The sequence below is a fragment of the Bidens hawaiensis genome, unplaced genomic scaffold (assembly GCF_021521415.1).
Source record: "Bidens hawaiensis isolate Kalapana, Puna unplaced genomic scaffold, B.hawaiensis_p1.1 tig00001832_1, whole genome shotgun sequence".
NCBI lineage: Eukaryota > Viridiplantae > Streptophyta > Magnoliopsida > Asterales > Asteraceae > Bidens > Bidens hawaiensis.
In genome coordinates, this window is record NW_027491101.1 from 386,269 (window position 1) to 398,128 (window position 11,860).

General features: G+C 36.2%; 1 protein-coding gene across 1 annotated transcript; it reads left to right on the forward strand.

The window, feature by feature from the left end:
- Positions 1 to 10,422: 10,422 nt before the first annotated feature.
- LOC143597791 (uncharacterized) lies at positions 10,423 to 11,010 on the forward strand. The gene has a single exon (XM_077076192.1). It carries the CDS (start codon positions 10,423 to 10,425, stop codon positions 11,008 to 11,010), a length of 588 nt encoding a protein of 195 aa, XP_076932307.1.
- Positions 11,011 to 11,860: the final 850 nt, after the last annotated feature.

Consider the following 11,860-nt stretch of genomic DNA (forward strand, 5'->3'; position numbering starts at 1 on the left):
TCAATATCAGTTAACCCGTCCAATCTGTAATATGATCCCTACGATCATTACTATACAATTATTGTTTACATAATCTTTAACCTTATTAATTGGTACATCTGGGGACACTTTTAACCCAGTACTGTACCTGTTCCGGGGGCAATGTTAACCCAAAAACACTTCTCCGGACTCAGATTGTGATGTCGTTTAGAGTTCCATGGTCACCATTACTATTAGTCGTTTTTTCTCGTTTTGCGTGCCTAGCACGGTTATTCGTTTTTATGTTTCAAAAATGAGTTTGGTCACACACGACCCGAAAATAGTCGTTGACTGATAGTTTAAGTAAAGTTGTGAAATTTGAGCTCGATTTAGACGCCCCGTTTGGCCGCGGGACCCGTTTCCGTCTTTAGCGTACCAGAAACTGTTAAAATATGTTAAAATTACTCAAATCATCCGAATTATTTTCGGATGATTTATTTTTACTTGTTTAATTCATTTATATGAAAATAGTTCATTTTTAGGGTTTTTATACACCAGTCAGCTCGCTTAAGCGAACTTCACCGGTTTACACGTTTTAACTTTAAAAGTTTGATAATTAGCACAAATAATTATCCGTTCACTCTCGGATCTTGAAATTTTGCACAAATCACTTTTAACAGTGGGGAATTTTTTAAAAATATTTCCAGAATAAATTTCTATATTTAAAATTTATTTATCTATTTTTAAACACCATTTAAACACTAAATATGTCGTAAATACCAAACGATCTTAGAAAAATCCCAAATTTTTCCTGGATGTCCCCTGCCATCCACATAGTCCCCTGTAATTTTTCAAGAACCGAAATCTACCTTTACATGCCCTTTTTACTAAAACCGAGCTAGAAATTCCTAGAACTCGTTTAACCAAAAAGCCTACTTAGACTCCTCCAACGGACCTCAAATATTTTGTGTGACTTATAAATGATATGAAAAGCTTATATGAAATTTTCCAGAATTTTTCATGATATTTAACTATTTTTCACCATTTTTGGCCAAAACCGAGCATTAAATTCACCAAATATTCATCCTTTATCCAAAAATTACCAAAATTTCACAGAACTCATATTTTCATGTGTTTAACACCTCTGTAAAATTTCATGACCTAACTCTAAAGCATCAATAATCTGTCCAAATTTCCCAAAACCGAACATAACCGAATATACCTTTCGTTTTCCGCCACTACGAGCTACAAACTCGTCTTTCCGCCTTATCTACCACTAAATACAGAGCCTACAATCAACATACCACAATACCAAGCAAGTTACATTCACGATCAAGCCTCTTACACTATAGTTTCGGTTATGATATAAAAACAATGGTTTTAACCGTAAAAATTCGTTCTTGGCTCGTTTAACTCCTTTCTTGGACCAAGATCCCTTGTATAACTTGTATACATCACTTGATCATGCAAGAATCGGTTTTCATCTTTGAAACCTCATTTTCTTGCAAATAAACTCAAGAAACGAAGATGGAAACGTACATAACTCGACTTTTTATCTCGGTTCTCTTGCTAAAATCTCGGTTTTTGAATCATCTTGTGGAGAGGAAGGATGGATAATATGGAATACTTGTGAAAAAAAAATGAAAGAATGGAATGGGGATAGGGATTCCGATCGGAATTGTTAATGGGGTGGGGTGGGACCCACCCCTTCAATTCTAGCCACATGCTTGGATTCTCGTAATCGGATAATGTTTTGGATAATCTGGTTCAGTTCGTTTTTCGGTTAAACGTTTAATTTGGCTTAAAACGAGGCTAAAACGGTCGTTTTTCGGCTAAAAATGAAATTTATATAAAACCGATTTAAAAACTTAAACCATGACATTTATTAACTTAAAACATCATAGTATTAATAATTGTGCATCTTTATCGGCTTGATCGATCATCTCTTGCTTGGTTTGGTATTAAAGGTTTCGTTTAACGTACTGACGCACTATTAAATCGAAATCCTTTTTTTTTCTGTGCTTTAATCCACTTATCCCGAAGCTTTAATACTTCGTAACATCACAAAGTATCATATATCTCGTCTATAATTGAACCCTCGATCCATTCGGGTTTCAATAACTATCGATCGATTGATCGCATATTCAATACGGTGAATTATATATTCACGTACAATCAGTACCATGAACCATGTATTCTCGTATGATTACTATGGTAATTCATGTACCCGACATTAAATATGACGTAACTACAGTCTACCGGTTAGAGTATACCTGGTTTCGTCGGAATCGTTACATTAAGCTCTTGGAAGAAGTCATTAGCATCAAAGATTAGTCATCCAAATTGGTTAGATTATTTCAATTTAATCATTTTTGAATCTATTACTTTGATGATTAATATTATGTTTATTATTGGCTAAACTTTCATAGTATCATCTTGGTTATTCACGAATCTTAACTAAAGTTTAATAATGATAGTTAACATGTGATCGGTTTATAAAAAGTAATGGTTATGTTGCAATTATCACTTGATGAGAACCGTTAAAATACTCTTAAAAGATACCCAAAGTGCCAAGCTTAACGATAAGCTGAGAAATTGCTAGTCTTGCGAAGCCTTGGTGAACCTTAAAATAGACACCAAGTACCGAGCTTGACGATAAGCCGGAGAATTGGCACTCTTGTAAGGGCTTGGTTATTAAATTAAGAATATTTAAATGAGCCACCAAGTTCCAAGCTTGATGTTAAGTCGAGGAATCACCATTCTTAAAAGGGCTTGGTTGTGGATAAAACGTGAATCCTAATATTGACATGGACCAAGTGAATATTAGTAGTGATTAATCATTTTAAATGGGACTTATCAACAATGTTTTTGGAAACAGATTGTTGATATTTACCCACTTAATCCGGTTTATTGCTCGTTGAGTGAGTGTGTAACATAACCTATTTTAAAAACTCTTGGGTGGTTATTACATGAGTTCTATAATTGTCCAAAATTTATGTGTTGTAAGATTTGGTAATTCAAGTTTAATCCTTTACAACTTAACTAATATTAATTGATATTTTAAGTATAATACAAAATTTATTTTTACTAAAGTATCAATGACAATTCACTTAGTAATTTAAGGGATTGTCTCATCTTATTAATATTTATCATAAACCATTTGCTTACATAAAATGATATTTTAGTGGAGGTCATGAAGTTATGCATATGTCGGTCCCGTATTACTCACTAGATAACTCTCTGTCATAACCCATACAATAGTGTTGACAAGAAGGTTAACGACTTGCTATTTTTGGTAAGAACAATAGAGTATTAATCGCAGAAACACTAACACCCTAAATATTGCTTAATAGACACAAAAGTAACAAACACAAACTGTAACTCAACAGATTTCCATTAGTATTAAGTCAGATACAACAAAAATCAATTAGGGTTTCAGAATGGAATGTTTGGATTGTATGGCCGCTTTCTGTGCAGGAGGGAGTCAGCATCAAAATCAAAGTCAGGTGTAAGGTCTAGGTGTGTCATAGGTGTGCCCTAAAATATTCCTTTTATAGGCCTTCCCTGACACCTGACATTCCACTTTTGGAAACCCTAATCATTCGTACTTAATTAAAGCTATTACAGTAAATGCTAAGTGTAAAACAGGTATTCGGGCAAGATTTGCAGCATGTATCTTTATCCAGCAGACCTGGCAAACAGTTCTCTGGGCAGACTTTACTTAGAAAAGTAATAGCTTAGCAAACAATGCTAAGTGTAGAAAGGTCTAGGTGTGTCATAGGCGTGCCCTAAAATATTTCTTTTATAGGCCTTCCCTAACACCTGACATTCCACTTTTGAAAACCCTAATCATTCGTACTTAATTAAAGCAATTACAGTAAATGCTAAGTGTAAAACAATTGTATGGGCAAAACAGTTCTCTGCAAACAATTCTGTTTTGCAGAATTGAATTCTGTCCCATGGACATTACGAAGTAAACCTAAGCTAGAAAAGTAATCTTATCTTCTTGAGCTGGAGGCTTCTTGTGTTCTAGCCAACTTCACAGATGCGGCATTTTCCTTAAAGATGTGTAACATTCGTCAATTTTCGGACCCGAAAACCCGACTCGTTTAAAATTTTCGATGTGATTCAGTTAATTATACATATACCCATATGTTACATATTTCATACGTAATAGTTTTTCTTTCTTAAAGTTATTTAATAATATTAATCATTACTAATATATATACATAAATAAAAGTTATAACACTCATGATTTTTTTCTTTATTCATATATCACATAAATAACATTGTTGATGCATAACCAAAGTACATCATTTTAATCTAGTTATGTCACATTTATTTTTAGCTAAAGTTATTTATTTTTAAAAGATGAAAAATATCTTCATACACCATTCAAATTTTGGTCAAACCTCCTCCCCCAAATCACTCTCCTAATCAATTTTATCATTAAAACTTTCTAAAGAATAACCTCCTTATTTTAGTATAAATAATAACTCACTCTCACCCCTTTCATTCTTGCACCACTCTTGACAAGTTCAAGAGATTATTTTTTCTTACATTTCAAAGGTAGGGTTTTAATTATTCAAGTCTTCTTCATCTTATTTCAATTTATTGTAAATTCTTGTTCATACTAGTTAATCAAATGGTCATATGACCATAACACAATAATGTCTAGGAATCCACATAATCCATACACCATGGTGTATAGGGTGGATGAGACAAAGAACACAAGGAGATGATCGATTACACGAATGTCACACTTGGAACGTTCTTACATATTTAATTATCTGTTTTGAATCTTTATATTTTATTCAAAGTACCCAAGGATTTTTGATGATATATGCTCATAAATGTTATATAATCATATCCAAAAAAGTCCATAATTTTATTTCATCAAAATCCTTTTCAAAATCGTTAAATGATTGTTTTTAGCAATATTTCAGTTTTGACATTATATATATCTGTAAAAGAAAGATGCATATCTTGTTCATAATAAAATGAAAAAGTGCAATACCAAATTCTATGATGTACTTCTTTGAAATACGGTTCTAAAAACTATTTTTACGCATTTTAATTCATTCGTATGAATTTGCAATCAATATTTTATAAACAGTGTGCAGATTCGTACCTTCTGATTTGTATGACTGTTTTGGCCTATTTAGGTTACGAATTTGCAAAACTTTTCTAAATGAAAGTTGTTCAAAAAATTCTAATTTAGTAGTCTGGAAAGTCTTGATTTAAAATAAAATTGTTTTATATTTTAAATACCTTAATCAAAACAGAACGTCCAAAAACTGATTTTGTATTTCATCTTCCTTTTTTGATCTTTTCCTTGTTTTTATCTTAATATTTATACATTTGATTTAGTATTCTTTAAAATTTCCAATCCCATTAGTTAGTGTTTAATTATTATATTTTGTTTATTTATAGTTCGTGAGGTTCGATCGTTCATTTTCTTTAACGCGCTTTCGGTTGTCATTTCAAGTTTGGCTTTAATCTCAAAGGTGAATTTACATATCCCCATTTTTCATCTTTTAAGTTTTGGGGGTTGCATGTATACCCTATTTAAATTACCCATTTTTATTTCCACATCTATTCAAAACACAATTCAATATATGTTTATGTGTGATTATTGCATGCTCTATGATAATGCTCTATGTGCTTAATTGTTTATTTTATGTTTGGTGGTTGGTATCTCATCCTCATCTATCCTCTTCTAGTATGATCATACCCCCGTACTTTGATTTCATATCAATAAGAACGGGTCCACATCTATTTAGTTGTTTACATTTTCATAAGAATTGTAATACTCATCATTTACATATGAATTGTGATTTATCTATATATATATATATATCTCAACTAAAATTTATATACTCTCACCAACATTCGTGTTGACAAACTTTATTTTTATACATGCTACAGGTACAAGTAATTTACATTGTTCAAGATCGAAGAAATTAGTTTTACCTTAGGATATTATTCAAAATACAAAACATGATGTAATTGTTGTTTATTATTGAATTTGTGTACTTGTTTAATGTTAATGAAATTAAATAATTATTATCGCTTTAATTAGTGTCTTTTGAGCTACTGTCCAATCAATACGTTACGCCTCGACATGTTCCGCCTTTGGTCGGGGTGTGACAAGATGAATAACTGTCTGTGGTTAGGATGCTCAGAGGGCAGAGTCCATCTGATTATATCCTCGAGGTCCTCCACTTGCAGAAATTCTAAGTCAGTGTCCTCCTTGATGATGCCCAAGGCCAGTCCATCAGTGTTTCTTTGAATGAAGGATCCATCTTTATCATTAAAGTCAATGCTTTCAATCCTTCCATTTCTCTGGAATTCATAATTGGGCCTTGTTATCTGCCGCCTCATACTAATACACTCCATCATAGTTGCACGAGGGTTCTTGTTCTTGAGCTTTGACTTGGAGGTCTCTTCAATGTATCTGATTTCCCTCATCCTCTTCAACATTTTGTTCCTTTCAAATTGACAGAGTTCCAATTTTCTCTTCTCGTTAAGCATGGGGAATCCCTTCCTATATTGATCCCTGAGATGTTTAGATAAATCATTTTGTTGTCTTCCAGCAAACCTATGTCTCTTGTGATAATCATGTAGATTCATAGTTGCCATCTCAGTCAGCTGCTCCCTCTTGAATTCCAAGAAATCATCTCTAAATATCACCTCCTTCAATTCACCACTAGACATGATTACTTTAAGTGTTTCAGTTTGACTCTCAAAGAACATCCTCTTTGGTAGGTCCACGTCAAAAGGTGGCCTTTGTTGTCTGTGATGAGAGGCTCTAGTGGTAGGAATTGGGACACTTACAACCGAGGGCATAGAAGTGTGTTTCTTCTTAGGAATATTGGCCCTCACATGCCCATATTTCTTTTTAAACATAGCAACTATCATCTCCTTTGGCAACATGATCAACTCCAGAAAGTTTTCTCCTTCTCTAGCAAGTGTAGTGATCATCCCCATAATCTCATCATCACCTAGTTGACCTGCAGGGATAAATCTTTCTCCCCTAGGTCCACTTTGAAAGTTCATGAGGTCTCTTTGTTCAGCCTCCAGTTGCTCTCATTCAGCCTTCTCAGTATAAAACAAATTTTTTAGTTGATCTTTTCCAAGATTGTCAAAGACACCTTCTACCATACCCTTACTAAGAATCAAGCCTTTAAGGGTCTTGATCTTGTTCTCATCTTCCCATGGCTCACGGTGTTCAATTGGTTCCTCTTTTTCAAACACAAATGAAGGAACCTTGGGAGCTTTTGATGACTCAGCCTTTTGATGAACATGCTTTTCCTTTTAAGACTTGTACAAGGAAAGCTTTTTAGATTTGCTCATGCTTTGAGAGTCTTCAGTTCCCCCTAGCTTCCGTCAACCTGTCAAAGAGTTTTATTTGTTCATCCTCCCATTGTTTCTTCTCCTTCTCAGCCAGGGTCATGATTCTAGTTGACCTGTAGGGATAAATATTTCTCCCCTAGGTCCACTTTGAAAGTTCATGAGGTCTCTTTGTTCAGCCTGCAGTTGCTCTCATTCAACCTTCCCAGTATAAAACAAATTTTTCAGTTGATATTTTCCAAGATTGTCAAAGACACCTTCTGCCACACCCTTACTAATTATCAAGCCTTTAAGGGTCTTGATCTTGTTCTCATTTTCCTGTGGCTCACGGTGTTCAATTGGTTCCTCGTTTTTAAACAAAAATGGAGGAACCTTGGGAGCTTTTGATGACTCAGCCTTTTGATGAACTTGATTTTCCTTTTAGGACTTGTACAAGGAAAGCTTTTTAGATCTGCTCATGCTTTGAGTTTCTTCAGTTCCCCCTAGCTTCTGTCAACCTGTCAAAGAGTTTTATTTGTTCATCCTCCCATTGTTTCTTCTCCTTCTCAACCAGGGTCATGATTCTAGGTCTTTTAGTTGCTTCTTGAAAGTTTACGTTTCTTGATATTCTTTTATGATGAATTTCGACCTGGTCCCTGCTTAGACTATCAACCAGCTCAATTGAGTAGCCATGTTCAATCAACAACCTGCACTTCCCATTAGTTTTGGCATATAGCCTTTCAAGTCTTTCAGTTTGAGTGCTGGCTCTCTTCATCATTTCCAACTCATCATTCTTAACAGCTTCGAAAGTAACATTATTGGCTTTTTCCAGCTCACTGAAATTCATGTGGCTCAGTTGCTTTTTAGAAAACCCATGAAGTCTCAAGTAAGCTCTAAAATTTTGAGAGTCTCTGTTCTTTTTCTCGATCTTCTTTTTAATGTCATCTGCCTCACCATCAATCAACTTCTGCAACTCCTCATCAGACATAGGAGCTAGAACTTCATACTTATATCCATGTTTAATCAATCCCAGAATTCTTGGATCATTCCTCCTCGATTCATCCAACTTGCTCTGTATAGTCTCCCTATGTTCATCAGTCATTTCCACATTAGGTGAGTCAACAGTGTCATCCACATCATCAGAAAAATCATCCAGAGCCTCAATACTCGGCTCATTTACAAAGTCATCAGGCAAAATTTTTTGTAAAGGAATAGCCTCTACAGGACTTTCCACTTCTTTTGGACTTTCAACAATGTATTCAACCTTTTTAGACTTATCATCCCTCTTCCTATGTGGTTCATCTTCATCATCATCTCTGCCATCATACCTTGTCTTCCTTGAGTATTTCTTTCCATGTTTTTCATCCTGATAATCTTTTTCCCACTTATCCTCCTTTTCTGTCACCTTTTCAGCATATTTTATCCATTTTTTGGATAAAGTTCTAATTATTGTTTCTCCAGTTTCATCAGTCACCAACTGCCTACTTGAATCATCATCAACATTTACAACAGTGGTTGGAGTTCGTGCCTCTTGATCAACCTGTTTCAATTTAACAATAACAAGAGCAAGGGAGTTATCAACCTATTCAATTTGCTTCAACTTTATCAAGCTTTCAATCACTTCTTGATCAAGCTCCCCTTCTTCATTGAAGGTTTTAGCAATTTCAGCCTCTTCCAACAATATCTCCTTTCTCTCTTCAAAATTTCAATTAAAGTATCAGCATGCCTTTTGGCAGCTTGTTCAGCATTTTCATCCACATCTAATAGATCATCAATGGATTTCTTCTTTTGAGTGTTTAGGGGCTATAATTGAACTTCGCTCTCAGCAATTAACTTCCCCTTATCCTTCCTCCTTTCCTCTTCAGTTTCCCTCACCATTTCTGGTTTTTATCGTAGGTTCATTAGAGATTTTTCTAAGATCACCCGGCCCATGACTCGCCTTCTAGAGAAGGACATCGCATTCGACTTTGATGGTTATTGTCTGAAGGCTTTTGAGTTTCTCAAGGGGCAGTTGGTTAATTCCCCTATCTTAGCAGCACCCGACTGGAGCTTACCCTTCGAGCTCATGTGCGACGCTAGTGATTTTGCAGTCGGTGCTGTTTTAGGACAACGGAAGGACAAGCAATTCCATCCTATCTATTACGCGAGTAAGACCCTCAATGATGCTCAGGAAAATTACACGACTACTGAGAAGGAGCTTCTAGCAGTGGTCTTTGCGTTCGACAAATTTCGTTCTTATCCCGTGTTGTCCAAAACCATCGTTTATACTGATCATGCCGCATTGCGATACCTGTTCGCCAAGAAAGATGCCAAGCCTCGCATGATATGATAGATTCTCTTGCTTTCTGAGTTCGATATTGAGATTAGAGATAAAAAGGGAGCGGAGAATGTAGCTGCGGATCACTTATCACGTCTGGAGGATCCTAAGAGAGAGATTTTCCCCACGAGTCGTTGATGATGGTGAAAGTGAGATTTGAGAGAGAGCCAGTGTTGTATGTAAGTGCTGAAGAGGAGGGTCTGCCGTGGTTTTCCGACGTTGCGAATTATCTGGCCGAGGGAATAGTGGTTAAGGGCATGAGTTATCAGCAGAGGAGGAAGTTTTTCGCAGACGCCAACCACTACATATGGGATGCGCCGTATTTGTTTAGTGTAGGCGCCGATCGAGTGTTGAGGAGATGTGTGAGTATGGAAGAGGGCCATGAGATTCTTAGGCATTGTCATGAGGGTTTAACTAGAGGCCACCATGGTTCGTCTTCCACAGCTAGGAAAGTTCTAGATTCCGGATTTTATTTGCCATCGATTTTCAAAGACTCACACGAGTTTGTCAAACAGTGTGACGCGTGTCAGCGCACTGGTAACATCTCATCCCGTAATGAGATGCCCCAAAACCCTATTCAGGTTTGTGAGGTTTTCGACGTTTGGGGCATTGATTTCATGAGCCCGTTCCCTTCTTCTCGAGGGAACCGATATATTCTCGTGGCTATCGACTACGTTTCCAAGTGAGTTGAGGCTCAAGCCTTGCCCACTAACGACGCCCGAGTTGTAGTGGGATTCTTGAAGAGGTTGTTCAGTCGGTTTGGTACTCCTAAGGCCTTGATCAGTGATAGGGGCACACATTTCTGTAATGCCCAGATGGAGAAGGCGTTGGCACGGTATGGGGTCACCCACCGGCTATCCACCGCCTATCTTCCACAGACGAGCGGTCAAGTGAAGAACGCAAACCGAGGCTTTAAACGAATTTTGGAGAAAACTGTCGGCAAGAACCGAAAGGACTGGTCCGACAAGTTGGATGATGCACTTTGGGCTTTCCGTAGAGCGTTTAAAACGCCTATTGGGACCACACCCTTTAGGATGGTTTACGGGATAACGTGTCATTTACCGGTGGAGTTAGAGCATAGAGCATATTGGGCGTTGAGATCCGTTAATCTTGACCTGACCCAAGCTGCGAAAATTCGGTATCTCCAAATTCATGTGATAGAGGAGTTGAGAGATGAGGTATATGCTAGATCGTGGAGTTATAAGGAGCATACGAAGGCATTGCATGATCGAAAGTTGAGGAAGGTGAAAGAGTTCAAGTGTGGGGATCGGGTGTTGGTTTATAATTCCCGTCTGAAGTTATTTCCATGTAAGCTTAGATCGAAATGGGTTGGTCCGTACACGGTGAAAGCGGCATTCCCGCACGGTGCAGTTGAGTTGGTTGATCATGAGGGGAGAGCGTGAGAGGTGAACGGCCATAGGTTAAAGCATTATATCGGTGGGCCAGGAAGATGTATTTCTCCTTGGTATCCCTACTTTGATTGCTTGATAGGGATAGGCCTCGGGTAATACCTGAGTGTAGAGTTTGTATACTTTTTATTTGTTTTCCTTTATTTTTTTATATTTTGATTCTATTTAAGTTTTTAGAGTCTGTTTGATGTCTACTTTGGGTGCTTTGAACTTTGTTTTGCAGGTTTAGATACTCTCATCCATACTCAATCTCCATTCGGACGGGGGCGTTCTGAGCTTATTTGATTGTAGAGGGTACCCAAAAGCTGCCGCCGCGAATGCAATGCTATACGGTCGCTTTGTTGGAACATTGACATACGCATATCATTGCCATATTACCAGGGGAGTCTGTTCCATTTTCTTTATGCTTTGTTTTATTTTATTTTATTTTATTTCTGCTTATTTTTGTCTTTTCCTTGTTTCTCATTGAGGACAATGTGAAATTTAAGTGTGGGGATGGAAAACTGACGTTTTTAGATTTTTATAAAAAAAGAAAAAAAAATAAAAATAAAACTAAAACGAAAAAAAATAGTTATATATATATGAAAAATAAAAAAAAATAAAAAATTTGAAAATTAAAGATAAAAAATATGTCCCGAAAATTTATTTTGCGCATAATGGAAAATGATATTATTGTTTAAGGTTGATATTTTAAAACTACTATTATATATGAGATTATATAAAAGATGGGGCACTTAATTTGGGATGTGTCGGTAGGCCCAACTAATTTTGATAGTCCTCTTTAGCATATTTTATATATCTAATAATTTGAATGGTGAAACCGAATTTCGATGCTTAGGGAGGA